The 18275-nt window shown below is 38.0% G+C and overlaps 1 protein-coding gene across 1 annotated transcript in view; it reads right to left on the bottom strand.

The window, feature by feature from the left end:
• The window catches only part of CERS6 (ceramide synthase 6), a 127795-nt gene that overhangs the window by 53280 nt on the left and 56240 nt on the right, over positions 1-18275 (bottom strand). Inside the window, exon 4 of the mRNA XM_058191197.1 lies at positions 8202-8259. Coding sequence (XP_058047180.1) covers positions 8202-8259 — 58 coding nt within the window. The remainder of the gene's footprint in view (positions 1-8201; positions 8260-18275) is intronic.

An 18275-nucleotide genomic window follows, 5' to 3' on the forward strand; every position in this document is an offset into this window, starting at 1 on the left:
AAACATTTAAATTTTCACATCTGTTTAAACCAAACCCAGGCCTCTTTTTGGTATTGTGCCTGTTTTGATTGCTATGACGGCTAGTCTTTGACTAGAAAGGGACTGTGGGCTACAACACCTGATTCTCTGGAATCTTTCAGTGGATGTTGATACTACTATTATTATATATTTCTAGGATAGAAATTGAGATTACTATCCCATTCCTGACACCTGCCCAGTTATAAATGGGACACTTCTGTAGCACAACATTCTGGCTTCTTTATCTTTCTATGGTATCAGACCATTCAATATCTGATAAAACAAGATTAGGAATCAACAAGGCCACCACACAATTCTCATGCAGGTTCAGCACTAACAAAATGCAAACATAAATATAATTTGGGAAAAATCTGGTGAGATTGCCAATTCCTGAATAAGGATATCCAACATGATTGTCCCCTTTAATGCTTGAGTGTCCTCCTTGATGCATCTTTGTTACAGTGAACAAGTTAATTGTGTGACACTAATTATCTCTACTCAGCTGCAATGAGATAGAAAAGATGATTCTTTAATCTGAAGACTGAAGCAGGCAAGATGGGGGAAAAGGAACCTGGGACCAGACTAGACTGTTTTGTAAGAATAGCGGAGGTACCTACAACCGTCGGGTCTCAGAAATGGGCTCATATAGTCTGATATAGGAAAGGAAAGAAATCCTACTTCTTTTTTCTTAAAGAATAAAAGTTAGAATAAAGATTTAAAAAATAGAAGAAGCTTAAAAGTATGTAGAGATTCTCAGTCATCCAGGTCATGGTTGTCCCAAAGGTGCTTTTTCAGGAGGCAACTTGTTTTTTTTCTTTTGAATACATTTCACTTCTCATCCAAGAAGCTTCTTCAGCTCTGACAGGATAGATAATCCTTCCATTTCTCACTATCCTGTCAGAGCTAAAGAAGCTTCTTGGATGAGAAGCGAAATGTCTTCAAAAGAAAAAACAAGAAAGTCCAATTGCCTCCTGAAAAAAAAAAGCATTTTTGGGAGTAGAAGCTTAAATTCTATACAAGCTGCTCTTTCGGCATTACTAAGGCTATCTCATCTCTGCAGTAATTTTAAGTTTATCCTTGCATGAGAATTGGAGCCTTTAAATAAGATTAATTGCAGTGGCTTGGGTATAAATTGACATGTAATTATTTGTTTTTCTGGAAGCTTCCAAATATCTGAAGATAGTTCAGATATTCTAGTTAATTATACAGTGAATTATCTGCAGCTTGGGAATGTTATGATTTTATGATGTTGGTGCTATGCTCGTTTTGCCACTAAATTACCAGTTCCAGTTCGTGAAAAATGTAGTTTTTAAGAGTTTAAGTGGAGAATATTCTTCTGTGTCTGTACCTAGATATGCCTTAAAATCTCTGGGAGGGCTTCTAAAGGAGCCTGCCCACAGGTCTGTACAATAAACTACTGCTTTCTATGGAAGCCCCACTAAAATGTGAACTTTGCATGGGAAAGATTCCAGATTGAAATCCTTATCTGAGACTTTGGAAAACTGTTTCTATACTGGACTATAAGGGCAAATAATCTGACATTGAATCATCTCCTTGTGAACATTGCAGATTCTATGTCATGACTACTTTTCTTTTGCATTTTTTCCTAGCTGTTTGAATGGGTGGTAGAATCTGTTTCTGATAGGCAATACTCCAAGATCAGTGAAGGGAGTGGGAATACAGAACAATGAAAGATTTTTCTGCTATATACTTTCCCTACTGCCTTTGTAAGGCCCAAAGTCAGTCAATTGTTACACATCTTCCCTTTTTTATCCCAGCCCTAAATGGCTCGTCTTTTGAAAAATATCAATATCTTCTGAGTAATGAAGAGTAGGTTAATTATGTCCAAAATTACCCATATCAATATCAAATATCAAATTACCCATATCAATAAAAAAGCTTCAATCCAAAAAAAAATCCCTCTGGAGAAAAAAAGGGCTATGTAGCAAATTTCAAAAACCGCTACAGAAATATATGCAATCAAATAAAAACTGAATGCACCAATTACCACACCAAGCAAGAAGAAGACCTCTTGCACACAAATTCCAATCGTGCTTTTTATAATTTTGTGAACAACAAACTTAAAGACTCGAGAGCCATCCCACCACTAAAAGATTCTAACAACAAAGAATATAATGATGAAACAGTTTTATTTATTTATTTATTTATTTATTATATTTTTATACCGCCCTTCTCCCGAAGGACTCAGGGCGGTATAAAGCCAATTATAAAAACAATAACAATATACAATTAAAACAAAGAATTAAAAAACATATTCTATAGTTGGCCGAAATTTAAAATAATTAAATTTAAAAACCCTTAAAATTCATAAAAAATTCAACCCCAGTTAAAAGTAATATTTAAAAATTTAAGCCAGTCCCGCTTGAATATATAAATGCGTTTTCAGCTCGCGGCGGAAGGTCCGAAGGTCAGGCAATTGACGCAAGCCAGGGGGAGTTCGTTCCAAAGGGTAGGAGCCCCCACAGAGAAGGATCTTCCCCTGGGGGCCGCCAGCCGACACTGCTTGGCGGACGGCACCCTGAGAAGTCCCTCTCTGTGCGAGCGTACGGGTCGGTGGGAGGCATGAGGTAACAGCAGGCGGTCCCGTAAGTACCTGGGCCCTAAGCCATGGAGCGCTTTAAAGGTAGTAACCAGAACCTTAAAGCGCACCCGAAAGACCACAGGAAGCCAGTGCAGTCGGCGCAGGAGCGGTGTTACATGGGAGCCACATGTGGCTCCCTCAATCTCCCGCGCAGCTGCATTCTGAACTAACTGAAGCCTCCGAGTGAACTTCAAGGGGAGCCCCATGTAGAGGGCATTGCAATAATCTAAGCGAGAGGTGACAAGAGCGTGAGTGACCGTGCATAAGGCATCCCGGTCAAGGAAGGGGCACAACTGGCGAACCAAGTGCACCTGGTAAAAAGCTCTCCTGGAAATGACCGTCAAATGATCTTCAAACGACAGCTGTCCATCCAGGAGAACACCTGTTGTGACCCAGGTTCCTGGACCCGGATTCCTGGACTCCTGGACTTGGATGATTCAGAAAGTGAGGGAGAAGACCTGGCAAGCCCTGCTTCTCTTGAGCCCTTTCCCTCCCTGGCACCCACTCAAAGGGAGGAGGAGGGGCCGGCAAGGCCTGATTCCCTGGAGCCTTCTTCTGATTTGGCAACACCCCAAGAACAGTTTTGGAGTGATGCAAGACTGCGTGACGTGACAGCAGAGTGCAGACGCATAAAGCCAAGTCATAATTGTCATGCAGTGACATCTGCAGAGACTATAAATAGCAGGCGGGACTTCCTGGTTTTTTGTCTTGGACAAAGCAATGAATTTGCGCGGGCAAACTGTATCAATGGAGGGAAGAATATATTCGTGAGTAATTCTGGCCTTATCTGTAATTTCCTTGTTATCTCCAGAAACTTGGCAGACCCGTGGGTAGACGTGGCCAGGACATTTATATATATGTAAATAAATCAGAAAAGGAGGCCTCTGACTGACTGTTTGCTGGGAGTATTGGGGGAAGGGAAACAGAACAACACCCAAGTTGCGCACCCTTTCCATTGGGGCCAATGACTCGCCCCCCAACAGTCAGCTGTGGTTGCAGCTGGCTGTACCGGGGTGCCGGCATCCACAGCCACTCCGTCTTGGAGGGATTAAGCTTGAGCCTGGTTCTCCCCATCCAGACCCGTACGGCTTCCAAGCACCGGGACAGCACTTCGACAGCTTCGTTGGGGTGGCCCGGGGTGGAAAAGTACAGCTGTGTGTCGTCAGCGTACAGTTGGTATCTCACCCCAAAGCCACTGATGACCTCACCCAGCGGCTTCATATAGATGTTGAACAGGAGAGGCGAGAGAATCGACCCCTGTGGCACCCCACAAGTGAGGCGCCTCGTGGTCGATCTCTGCCCTCCTGTCAACATCGTCTGCGACCGGTCAGAGAGACAGGTGGAGAACCACTTAAAGCAAACCTCTTCAACACATTCTTTGGCACAGTCTTTGTTAACAGTAATGTCTTATATCCGACATTCCCCAATCGTACCAGCAATGAGTGCAATGACCTAACACACATAGATTTCACAGAAGATAATGTTGAAAAAGCTCTTTGCAAACTTAAACCGTCTCTATCTATTGGACCTGATGGACTATGTGCATACTTCTTAAAAAAGCTTTCTACTAATATAGCAGAACTCCTAAGCATAATTTTTGAAAAAGCTTTCACGATCAGTTCCCTTCCCAAACTTTGGTCACTTGCCACAGTCATCCCTATCTTCAAAAAAGGAGACCCCAGCCTAGTTGAAAATTACAGACCTATCTCTCTTTGCTGTGTCACCTGCAAAGTAATGGAATCTATCATCAACCAATCCATTACCCTCCATCTAGAAACAAACAACCTACTCTCTAATAAACAATTTGGTTTCAGAAAAAAATTATCATGTAATTTACAACTTCTTCACTGCAAAAACATATGGACTACAAATCTTGATCAGGGCAAAGCAATAGATACAATCTACATAGACTTCTGCAAAGCTTTCGACTCAGTAGCACATGATAAACTTCTCCTAAAACTAAAATTCTATGGCATCTCAGGACCCCTCCACAGTTGGATAACAGCTTTTCTATCAAACAGACAACAAGTGGTCAAAATTGGCAATGCTCCATCAAATCCTGTTCCTGTTAAAAGTGGCGTTCCCCAAGGCAGCGTTCTAGGACCAACATTCTTCATATTATACATTAATGATCTCTGTGACCATATTACAAGTAATTGTGTTCTCTTTGCTGATGATGTCAAACTATTTAACACCACCAACAATACAGCTATCCTCCAAAAAGACCTTGACTTTTTATCTGAATGGTCTAAAACTTGGCAACTCCAAATCTCAACCAGCAAATGCTCAGTCTTACATATTGGAAAAAAGAACCTAAACGACAAGTACAAGCTTGATGGACATAACCTTACTGATGACCCCACCCTGTTAAAGATCTTGGAGTTTTCATATCAAATGATCTAAGTGCCAAAGCCCACTGTAACTATATTGCAAAAAAGGCCTTAAAAGTTGTAAACCTAATCTTGTGTAGCTTCTTCTCCAAAAACACTACACTACTAACCAGAGCATATAAAACATTTGCTAGACCAATTCTTGAATAGAGCTCGACTGTTTGGAACCCATACCACATTCTGACATCAATAGAATTGAACGTGTCCAAAAATATTTTACAAGAAGAGTTCTCCACTCCTCCGAATACAACAAAATACTTTATGCCACCATACATGAAATCCTGGGTTTAGAAAATTTAGAACTATGCCGCCTTCGACATGACCTGAATTTAACTCATAGAATCATCTATTACAATGTCCTTCCTGTCGAAGACTACTTCAGCTTCAATTGCAACAATATACGAGCACACAATAGATTTAAGCTTAAAGTTAACCGCTCCAATCTTGATTGCAGAAAATATGACTTTAGTAACAAAGTTGTTAATGCTTGGAATACACTACCTGACTCTTGGTCTCTTCCCAAAACCCCCAAAGCTTCAACCAAAAACTATCTACCATTGACCTCACCCCATTCCTAAGAGGTCTGTAAGAGGTCTGTAAGGGGCGTGCATAAGAGCACAAACGTTCCTGTCCTATTGTTTCCTTTCGTTATATCCAATTAATATAGTTATTAATATAGTCATATATATTTCATGCTTATGCTTATATATACTGTTTGACAAAATAAAATAAATAAAGAAATAAATAATTTTTTTTTTACAAGGAATGGAACACTTTTTTTTTCACTCCAGAAAATCTGCAGTGAAATCTGCCTTTGCATTTACCATTATGTTTTGGGGGGTTGTGTAAAAATATGTATAAACATGAAATGCTTAGTGTTATAATTCTGATCTAATTATCTGGTTATCTAATCTGACATGGTCCCTAAATCCTATTTTGAATAAAGATATGTTTAAGAAAAGAGGAATATTTTGCAATATTAATTGCAAGTGGTGAAATATTGCAAAGTTATGGGGATTTTCACAGGAAAATTCAATTACATAAATCAAAATGAAAAAGCAAACAAAACAATGCCCTGCCATCAAAAGAGATGCTGAGCTCTCCTAAACACATTTGACTGGGCATATAGGAAAAAAAGTAGGGGTTCCTGAAATCTATGTAATCTTATAGATATCAATTGAACAAACATTAAATTAGAACTAGTCATATTAAGTTTGCAGCATGCAAAGAAATGCAGTTACTTCTTTGAAAGAACACAACCAATGTAAAATTGAGGAAGTCAAGTTGAAATCATACCTCACAGAGCAATATGGCACAATCTTTTGCATATATAAAATAGTTTAAAAATAAGCCAATCAACCAATCTATATTTACAGCCAATCTAAAACTTCTGAATCATGTTATTAAAGAAAATGGCTTCGTGCAAACGTGATAGCAGCAGTCTCCAAATTAGAAATCGACCTAGAGTTCAGGAGTTGTTGCCTTTAGGTCATACTATTGGATATTGCTTCTTTAAAAAAATCCTGTCCACCTTTTATTTTTATTTTTTTTCCCAAGCAAGCTAATAAATTAATAGAAGTGTGTTCAGGAAGGGTTTTCTGTCCATTTTTTGAAAAGAGTGAAGAACAGAATTGGTGCTTATTATGATCTCTCTGTCTTTGAATTTTGTTCACATTTTGTTTCGTGGTTGATGATGCAAGAAGGCTAATATTGATCGCCTGGAAGATCTTCCTCAATTTCTACATAAGTTGTCTCTAGCAGTACCTTACAGCATTGCAATACCACATTTCTAATCTAAGTTAGATGTATTTTTGACAAAGCATGTTGGTCTTCCAAAAGGTATGTTGGTCTTAAGATAAGTCTTCCAAAATTCAGGCCACTCAGTAGGTTGCATCCATTAAACCAACTTAAAAGGTTTACAGGCCAGCAAAAGGAATGAAAGTATCATGTATGTATTAAAAATGGTCCTGCATTCAAAGAATCACTAGATCACGGGTGTCAAACTGGCGGCGTCACAATGCCGTCACGTGACGTATTTCCCTTTCGCGGATGAGGTGAGCATCTGCACGTGACGCATCTGGCCCGTTGGCCGCCAGTTTGACACCCCTGCACTAGATTGGACCAAATCTTTATAATTTGGTGAAATGATACTTATTTTATTTCAGGAGATATAAAAATAAACACAAAAAAGAAAGAAGAGGAAACTGTAAAAATATTTCCATGGCATCTGGCTATTTGAAAACCTATCTTGAAACATGCAATTATTGAACCAAAGTGATTGTCCAAAATCAGCCACATCCATACGATACTGTATGGTATATGGATAGTACATATAGTGCAGATTATAGTAGTAAATCTACCCTGTTTCCCTGAAAATAAGACTCAACCGGAAAATAAGTCCTCATGATTTTTCAGGATGCTTGTAATATAAGCTCTACCCCCAAAATGAAACCCAGTTAAGATTGTCAGCCAGATGGGTGCATTTAGTACCGTATTTCCTCCAAAATAAGACCTAACCAGAAAATAAGCCCTAATGCGTCTTTTGGAGCAAAAATTAATATAAGACCCAGTCTTATTTTCGGGGAAACATGGTAGTGCAAATAAAATAGTGCATAGTTCAGATATAGAAGGAAGTGTGAGAAAGAAATAATCCTGCCCTGCTTTTGTTTATTAGAAGATCAGACAGAGAGATATTTGGACAGGCTTTCAGCCATCCAGGCTGGCCAGATCAAGAAACAGGGTGCACAAGGATTCCAGAAATATTGCTTAATTTTGGAGGGCTTGACCAGATTCTGAAATCCTATCAGTTTCTCTCTGTCTCATCTTATATTAAACAAAATCACAACAGGATTAGAGTTCCTTCTTCCTTCTAACTCAAGACTGTGTACTATTTGGTCCAATTCTACTCACAGCATCTTTTTCATATTTTCCCAAGGTTAAATTCCTCATTCATTCATTCATTCATCCATCCATCCATCACATGGCATATCATGCATGGACTCGCAAGAGTAGTAGAATCTTGCCTAGATTTCCCCTAGATTAGTAAAGCACAATAAAATATAAAAAGATCTACGTTCAAATATCAATGTCTAGGCCATCTAACCACTACATTCTTTAGAATTATTTTTAAGGCTATTATTATCAACACCCATGAAACAATTTGCTTTAGACCCAAAGACAAAGCATCTTACCTTTTTTAAGATCCGGGATCCATAGGTGAATATGTAAAGATAAAATGTAAATCTCCACCTGCAGATAATATAAAATAGATAACCTTGTGGTAAGAAAATTTGAGAATTTAAGATACAGAACAATATAGAAATTCCACAATAGTGTACTCCAAAGTGCCCATGAGTTGCATCGAACAACACATACAATAAACAAGAGGAACCAGGTTTGTTTGGATACCAACTAAATGCAGAACACAGGATTTCATTCTACAATAAAGCACTGTTTCATAACCAAAATAAAGCACATTTAAATGAGGTCAACCTAAGTTTGTGTTTTCTGTTAACAAAGTGGCCTGAGACAGCCTGTTCTAGGGCAGTATCGTGTCTGTTAGAAGCCATGGCCTTCGGCTTCCAGTTTTGATAAATCACCATGGTCAAAGGCCACAAAAATGGCAGAGGAGAATATATTCCAAAGCAAGTAACCAGGGCTAACATCCCTCATATATTCATATCTACCATCTCACTGGTCAAGTTGCATCTGTTGTGGTTCTCAGGGGGAATGGCCATTGAAAAACTAACATTTCCTCTAATACAAAAGAATTCCTGGAGTCAAGGTTCCATGTACGCAAAGCAGTAGAGGGCAAGAGAAACCACAGACTGTTTCATTCACAAAACACATTCACAAGAACATCAACTGACCTAGTTTTAAGAGAAACCATTAGTCATCTTGGTGCAATCCACAAGGAGAGGCTCCCTAGCTGATTTTGAAGCATCAATCCAATGGGCCTGGGGAAATAGGCCAGTATTGACTAACTCTGTATACTACTTGAGGGAGAGGGGAGAAAGATCAGCATGGGAAAAACTGCCTCACATTAGTCAAAAGGGGGAAAGGGGGAATGTTAGTAAGCTAGCATTTAGATGAACTGGAAGAGGCAAGGAAGTTTATTTTGTCTAATTTAATACAAATAAAATCTGGGTTGCACCACATGATCCTGAGCACACTAATTCAACCTAATGATGTGTGTGTCGTTATTATAACCACCTTGCATTTAAGCTGTGATGCCATCTTAGAGGCAAAAACAGAAATCTGCTTAGCATTCAAGATGTTTTTATCACTGATGTTAAGACATTTGTCTCTACAATAATCTTTGTGACTGCAATAATCTTTTCAAATCAGTGCAGTAATAATATTAAAGCAATTAACTCATTCACTTCCTTTGGTGAATGCAAACCAGAAACTCTTTTGTTCGATATCAGTTTTGAATTCTAACAGTTACAAAGTCCATCTTTGTCCTTTCTTTAGTTTTCATTAAAAGATTTTTACATACGTAATAAGAACTACATTCAAGAAAAAAAGTATAATAAAGTAAATGCGAAAGGGAAAAAAAGGAAGGAAAAAAGAGAAAAGGGAAAAAGGAAATAGAAAAAATGAAAACAACAAACAGAGATGAAACAGTAAACATGAAAAATTTATGTAAGAAGTGCCTTCCAATCTTTCTCCCAGCAGTTATATGTACAATTCTAATCAAACACTGAAAACATCTAAATACTGTGTCCAGTTCCAGAAAGCTCACTTAAAAAAAGGCATAAAATTGAGCAAATCTAGAGACAAGCAACAAAAATGGCAGAGGAGAATATATTCCAAAGCAAGTAACCAGGGCTAACATCCCTCATATATTCATATCTACCATCTCACTGGTCAAGTTGCATCTGTTGTGGTTCTCAGGGGGAATGGCAATTGAAAAACTAACATTTCCTCTAATACAAAAGAATTCCTGGAGTCAAGGTTCCATGTACGCAAAGCAGTAGAGGGCAAGAGAAACCACAGACTGTTTCATTCACAAAACACATTCACAAGAACATCAACTGACCTAGTTTTAAGAGAAACCATTAGTCATCTTGGTGCAATCCACAAGGAGAGGCTCCCTAGCTGATTTTGAAGCATCAATCCAATGGGCCTGGGGAAATAGGCCAGTATTGACTAACTCTGTATACTACTTGAGGGAGAGGGGAGAAAGATCAGCATGGGAAAAACTGTCTCACATTAGTCAAAAGGGGGAAAGGGGGAATGTTAGTAAGCTAGCATTTAGATGAACTGGAAGAGGCAAGAAAGTTTATTTTGTCTAATTTAATACAAATAAAATCTGGGTTGCACCACATGATCCTGAGCACACTAATTCAACCTAATGATGTGTGTGTCGTTATTATAACCACCTTGCATTTAAGCTGTGATGCCATCTTAGAGGCAAAAACAGAAATCTGCTTAGCATTCAAGATGTTTTTATCACTGATGTTAAGACATTTGTCTCTACAATAATCTTTGTGACTGCAATAATCTTTTCAAATCAGTGCAGTAATAATATTAAAGCAATTAACTCATTCACTTCTTTTGGTGAATGCAAACCAGAAACACTTTTGTTCGATATCAGTTTTGAATTATAACAGTTACATAGTCCATCTTTGTCCTTTCTTTAGTTTTCATTAAAAGATTTTTACATACGTAATAAGAACTACATTCAAGAAAAAAAGTATAATAAAGTAAATGCGAAAGGGAAAAAAAGAAAGGAAAAAAGAGAAAAGGGAAAAAGGAAATAGAAAAAATGAAAACAACAAACAGAGATGAAACAGTAAACATGAAAAATTTATGTAAGAAGTGCCTTCCAATCTTTCTCCCAGCAGTTATATGTACAATTCTAATCAAACACTGAAAACATCTAAATACTGTGTCCAGTTCCAGAAAGCTCACTTAAAAAAAAGACATAAAATTGAGCAAATCTAGAGACAAGCAACAAAAAGGGCACATGGTGTGAGTCAAAACATATCAGGAGATTGGAGGGACTAAAGCCTGGATAACAGAAGGGAAATGGGTCACATTACTGAAACCTTTAAATATATTAAGGGTATGAATAAGATTCTAGAAGGCAGTATTTTCAATATTAAGCAAAAATCAAGAACATGGGGGCATCAGCTTAAAGTGACAGGAGAGAAGATCAAAAGTAATGTTACAGAGTATTACTTCACAGAAAGAATACAGGTAGTCCTCAACTTAGAGCCACAATTGAGCCTGAAATTTCTGTTACTAAGTGAGACAGTGAGTTAAGGGAGTTTTGCCCCATTTACTGCAATCTAACCACTCCACAACCACAGCTTACACTTAATACTTCAACTAAGTACCCTATTTCCCCAAATAAGACCCAACCAGAGAATAAGTCCTAGCATGACTTTTTAGGATGCACATAATATAAGCCCTACCCCAAAATAAGCTCCAGTTAAGATTGTCAGCCAGATGGGTGCATTTAGTACCATATTTCCCCCAAAATAAGACCAAACCAGAAAATAAGCCCTAATGCATCTTTTGGAGCAAAAATTAATAAAGGACTCAGTCTTATTTTTGGGGAAACACGGTATTAATCTTTAAAATCCTCTGTCTCTATTTGGATCTAATTGTTTTCAGCTTTTCTTATATGTCCATTTCCTTCCTAGTCCATGACGTGACATAATTATTTTGAAATAATATGCAGTTCATATTTGTCATGATAATACCCAAGTCTTTTGCTTTTTTCACAATCTTAAAACCAGTTTACTCCATCATTCATATTTAATCTTCTAGTTTCATATTTTTGTAACTATATTCATCTACTGATTTTTAATCATAGAGGAAAAGAGTTTATTTTTTTCCCAAAAGTGGGTGGAGGGAAAGAGAAATGAAGACATCATTGTGGTCTCCGAGAACCACAGGTTGAAAACCTCATCTCTACTTAAAAGAACCACATCAAAAAATCCTGGTGTGGAGATGAGTGTAATCCCTGTTCCTCCCAACACCTTTATTAAATATCTGTGATTCTGGAGTAAGATTGGGGCACAGCAGAGATCTGCAAAAGATGAGACATTATTTTCTCTTAAGGTCTACTTAAGACTTTAAGACTACCTCTACGTGAGTAAGTACAGCTAAGAAGTATGTTTGAATGCATTCATCTTGAGCAATCAATTAATTTTATAATTATATCTTTATTTTTGTGGGAAAAGAAGCAAATTATTCTTATCTGCCAGCTCCCGAATACTGTAGCTTTCTGTAAACAATAGAATTAAGATAACCGAATTCAAGATTGATCAAAAGGGCCTCTGGTGGCTCAGACTGCTAAGACAGTCTGTTATTAACAGCAGCTGCTTGCAATTACTGCAGGTTCAAGTCCACCAGGCCCAAGGTTGACTCAGCCTTCCATCCTTTATAAGGTAGGTAAAATGAGGACCCAGATTGTTTGGGGCAATAAGTTGACTTTGTATATAATATACAAATGGATGAAGACTATTGCTTGACATAGTGTAAGCCGCCCTGAGTCTTCGGAGAAGGGCGGGATATAAATTCAATAAATAAATAAATAAAAAAATAAAGGAACATGAAAATTTTATTTAGACCTTATCAGTGGTGGGTTTCAAATTTTTTTACTACCGGTTCTGTGGGTGTGCCTTGGTGAGCGTGGCATGGTTTGGTGGGCATGGCTTGGTGGGCATGGCAGGGAAAGGATATGTAAAATCTCCATTCCCACCCCACTCCAGGGGAAGGTTATTGCAAAATCCCCATTTCCTCCCAATCAGCTGGGACTTGGGAGGCAGAGAATAGATGGGGGCGGGGCCAGTCAGAATTTTTACTACTGGTTCTCATAACTACTCAAAATTTCCACTACCGGTTCTCCAGAACTGTTCAGAACTTGCTGAAACCCACCTGGATCTTACAATAAGTATCTACATGAGGAGAAAACTATGAAATGTAACTTAGTCTAATATTCCTCCTTCTTTGCTGTAGCATAGCTTCAGTTCACTAGCACAACCTTACTTCTCAATAGTACATTTAAAAGAGATCAGTTCTCTTTGTTCATCAGCAGGAATTAAAATTCCTTAATATTTTGATAACCTGCTAGAATGAAGTATAAAATCTGAATTTTCAGACTAAACACATGACAAGCCTTTTTGACAAAACATGAAAATTATTACCGCAGAAGAATGATTCTAATCCAAGTATTTAAAGCAATAAACCCAATGCAGTTGGAAATCTTCATTGCGTGTCTATTTTGATTTCCTAGCTGGCTGAATTCTGATAAAGATTCTCAATATTTAATGATCATAGCATTACTTGAGATGAATGCTTCCCTAAATCTGCATGATTCCTATGCAGCTTTGAGAACATCTGAGCATAATTTACTAACAACCCCAAACCCCCATTTTCCTATGCTAATTGCCATAAATACAAAATGATTGGACCAAAAGGTGCACCAAAAACAAAGATATAAGCTGACTAAGTAAGAATGCAAAGTTTTGAATTTTGTTCACTGTTGTATCATTCTTTCGTTGAATGGCTGTCAGCATTCAGAAGAGAACAATTCAAGTTTCATAAAAATTTCTATTACTGTTCTAGGAAAGATTCTACTGGATCTTTTTCTTGCAGAAAATATGCAAGAAAATAGCTGGCCTAGGATGTCCTTTGCCACAACTCCATCATCCTCAGATTATAATATTTCACTTGTATTGTTTCAGGTAAAAGCTTCCAGAAGACAAAAGAAGCATTTCTACATTGCCAGATGTAACCAAAGCACTAGCAATAGCACTTAGACTTATATACCGCTTCACAATGTTTTACAGCCCTCTCTAAGCTGTTTACAGAGTCAGCATATGGCCCCCAACAATCTGGGTCCTCATTTTATCGACCTCGGAAGGATGGAAAGCTGAGTCAACCTTGAGCTGGTCAGGATCAAATTCCTGGCTGTGGGCAGAGTTAGCCCGCAATACTGCACTCTAACCACTACACCACCACAGTTTATACAAGCTGCTATTGTAGCAGTATTTTTTCAATTTCAACCAATGTTGTGGATAATTCTCATCAGACAGTTATGGCAATAGACATGTGTGAAAGTAAGTTTATTCTTGCTTTACTTCTTTTAGTGCAGGACTATCAAACTGCCGGCCCGCAGGCCAGATACATCACATGCTGGCCACGCCCACACCCAGTTTAGCAAAGGGGGGGAAAGTCCCAGGGGAAGGGCCTTCTCTGTGGGGGCACCCACACTCTGGAATGAGCTTCCCCCGGGTTTACGTCAAATACCTGACCTCCGGACATTTCGTCGCGAACTAAAAACACATCTTTTATCCAGCAGGGCTGGCTTAAATTAGTTTTAAGGGGAAATTTTATTAATTTTAAATGGGGTTTTTAGTATGGAAAATTTTAATCTCAGGCTAATTTAATAAGTTTTTTAAATGGTATTTTATTCTGTATATTGTGCTGTTTTTACTTTTGCCTGTACACCGCCCTGAGTCCTTCGGGAGAAGGGCGGTATAAAAATTAAATAAAATAAATAAAAATAAATAAATAAACACCGCTCCTGCGCAGTTTGCACTGGCTACCTGTCGTCTTTCGGGTGCGCTTCAAGGTGTTGGTTACCACCTTTAAAGTGCTCCATGGCTTAGGGCCCGGGTACTTACGGGACCGCCTGCTGTTACCCTATGCCTCCCACCGACCCGTACGCTCACACAGAGAGGGTCTTTTCACGGTACCGTCCGCCAAGCAATGCCGGGACTGGCTTAATTCTTAATTTTAAATTTTGAATGTTTTGAATTTTAATAATTTTAAATTTTGAATGTTTTGAATTTTAATAATTTTAAATTGGGTATTCTGTTTTATTGGGTCAAATTTGATGGTTTTAAATTTTGAATGTTTTGAATTTTAATAATTTTAAATTGGGTATTCTGTTTTATTGGGTCAAATTTGATGGTTTTAAATTTTGAATGTTTTGAATTTTAATAATTTTAAATTGGGTATTCTGTTTTATTGGGTCAAATTTGATGGTTTTAAATTTTGAATGTTTTGAATTTTAATAATTTTAAATTGGGTATTCTGTTTTATTGGGTCAAATTTGATGGTTTTAAATTTTGAATGTTTTGAATTTTAATAATTTTAAATTTTGAATGTTTTGAATTTTAATAATTTTAAATTTTGAATGTTTTGAATTTTAATAATTTTAAATTTTGAATGTTTTGAATTTTAATAATTTTAAATTTTGAATGTTTTGAATTTTAATAATTTTAAATTTTGAATGTTTTGAATTTTAATAATTTTAAATTGGGTATTCTGTTTTATTGGGTCAAATTTGATGGTTTTAAATTTTGAATGTTTTGAATTTTAATAATTTTAAATTTTGAATGTTTTGAATTTTAATAATTTTAAATTGGGTATTCTGTTTTATTGGGTCAAATTTGATGGTTTTAAATTTTGAATGTTTTGAATTTTAATAATTTTAAATTGGGTATTCTGTTTTATTGGGTCAAATTTGATGGTTTTAAATTTTGAATGTTTTGAATTTTAATAATTTTAAATTGGGTATTCTGTTTTATTGGGTCAAATTTGATGGTTTTAAATTTTGAATGTTTTGAATTTTAATAATTTTAAATGGGGTTTTTAGTATGGAAAATTTTAATCTCAGGCTAATTTAATAAGTTTTTTAAATGGTATTTTATTCTGTATATTGTGCTGTTTTTACTTTTGCCTGTACACCGCCCTGAGTCCTTCGGGAGAAGGGCGGTATAAAAATTAAATAAAATAAATAAAAATAAATAAATAAACACCGCTCCTGCGCAGTTTGCACTGGCTACCTGTCGTCTTTCGGGTGCGCTTCAAGGTGTTGGTTACCACCTTTAAAGTGCTCCATGGCTTAGGGCCTGGGTACTTACGGGACCGCCTGCTGTTACCCTATGCCTCCCACCGACCCGTACGCTCACACAGAGAGGGTCTTTTCACGGTACCGTCCGCCAAGCAATGCCGGGACTGGCTTAATTCTTAATTTTAAATTTTGAATGTTTTGAATTTTAATAATTTTAAATTGGGTATTCTGTTTTATTGGGTCAAATTTGATGGTTTTTAAATTTTTCGGCCATTATAGAATATGTTATTTTAATCTGTTGTTTTAAAATTGTATATTGTTTTAATCTGGCTGTACACCGCCCTGAGTCCTTCGGGAGAAGGGCGGTATAAAAATCTAAATAATAAATAAAATAAATAAATAAATACATCACATGACAACGCTGTGACGCCACGAGTTGGACACTCTAGTGTGCGCTCTCTGCTAACACTTCCTCACAACAGTTACAAGCCCAGTCCTCAGCCTCTCTGCATTGTGATGCTTTAACAACTTATACAGATACGACTTTGTGAGCATAACCTGTTTTTCAAAGGATTAAGGAGTTTCTATAGGACCATAATGAGTATCATGGAGGAAGATGGGATTCCTAGGCCAAGTGAAGCACAAGTTAATTATTGAAAAAAGTTCAAATAGTGGCTAAAGTATAATGGAACACGTCAGGCTTAAATGCTTAGCAAGAGAGAAAGCAATGATTTTCTCCACTCTGTGCTGTGTTAGGATTTACCATTTTTTTCCTTGTGTGTCATTTAACTTATATATACCTATGTGTTAAGAAGATTGGCTTCAGATGGCAGGGAAGCATTCTTCAGAATGAGAGGTTCTGATTCGGTCAACGTAGCTTTACAATAAAGTAGAATTAGTTGGTTTGATTGTAATTCCTATCCAGTTTACCCTGTGAGATCAATATCAATCTTGCAAACCTGAAAGTACAAAGTCTATTTTAGAGTTGGGAAACTAGGGAGGGTCTCTTCCAGTGGTGGGTTGCTCCCGGTTCACCCTGAACTGGTAGTGGCAAAGGCAAGAGGCTCCGCCCACCCACCCAGACTTCATCAAAAACGATCTGCGCATGCGCAGAAGCACCGCACGCTCACACGCTACCGATAGTGCCAGGTTTTGAAACCCACTACCGGTCTCTTCTGAGCCTCTTGCCCTGCTCACTATCCAATTTCAAGCTATGCTGTCTCTTTTCTGCCCGTTCCCTTGGCAGCATCTCTAGGGTTAGGGTCTCTAGGGTCTCTAGGGTTTCTTTCTGATTTGCTTCAGAAAAACACGTGAGTTTGAGCTGCTGCTTTGGGGTGGAGTGGGGGTGGAAAATTTCTGCATTTCTTTCTGATTTGCTTCAGAAAAACACGTGAGTTTGAGCTGCTGCTTTAAGGTAAAGTGGGGGTGGAAAATTTCTGCATTTCTTTCTGATTTGCTTCAGAAAAACACGTGAGTTTGAGCTGCTGCTTTGGGGTGGAGTGGGGGTGGAAAATTTCTGCATTTCTTTCTGATTTGCTTCAGAAAAACACGTGAGTTTGAGCTGCTGCTTTGGGGTGGAGTGGGGGTGGAAAATTTCTGCATTTCTTTCTGATTTGCTTCAGAAAAACACGTGAGTTTGAGCTGCTGCTTTGGTGGAGTGGGGTGGAAAATTTCTGCATTTCTTTCTGATTTGCTTCAGAAAAGCACGTGAGTTTGAGCTGCTGCTTTAAGGTGGAGTGGGGTGGAAAATTTCTGCATTTCTTTCTGATTTGCTTCAGAAAAGCACGTGAGTTTGAGCTGCTGCTTTGGGGTGGAGTGGGGTGGAAAATTTCTGCATTTCTTTCTGATTTGCTTCAGAAAACACGTGAGTTTGAGCTGCTGCTTTGGTGGAGTGGGGTGGAAAATTTCTGCATTTCTTTCTGATTTGCTTCAGAAAAGCACGTGAGTTTGAGCTGCTGCTTTGGGGTGAATTGGGGTGGAAAATTTCTGCATTTCTTTCTGATTTGCTTCAGAAAAGCACGTGAGTTTGAGCTGCTGCTTTGGTGGAGTGGGGTGGAAAATTTCTGCATTTCTTTCTGATTTGCTTCAGAAAACACGTGAGTTTGAGCTGCTGCTTTAAGGTGGAGTGGGGTGGAAAATTTCTGCATTTCTTTCTGATTTGCTTCAGAAAACACGTGAGTTTGAGCTGCTGCTTTGGGGTGGAGTGGGGTGGAAAATTTCTGCATTTCTTTCTGATTTGCTTCAGAAAAGCACGTGAGTTTGAGCTGCTGCTTTGGGGTGGAGTGGGGTGGAAAATTTCTGCATTTCTTTCTGATTTGCTTCAGAAAAGCACGTGAGTTTGAGCTGCTGCTTTGGTGAATTGGGGTGGAATATTTCTGCATTTCTTTCTGATTTGCTTCAGAAAAGCACGTGAGTTTGAGCTGCTGCTTTGGGGTGGAGTGGGGGT

This window comes from Ahaetulla prasina, chromosome 1 (genome assembly GCF_028640845.1).
Source record: "Ahaetulla prasina isolate Xishuangbanna chromosome 1, ASM2864084v1, whole genome shotgun sequence".
NCBI lineage: Eukaryota > Metazoa > Chordata > Lepidosauria > Squamata > Colubridae > Ahaetulla > Ahaetulla prasina.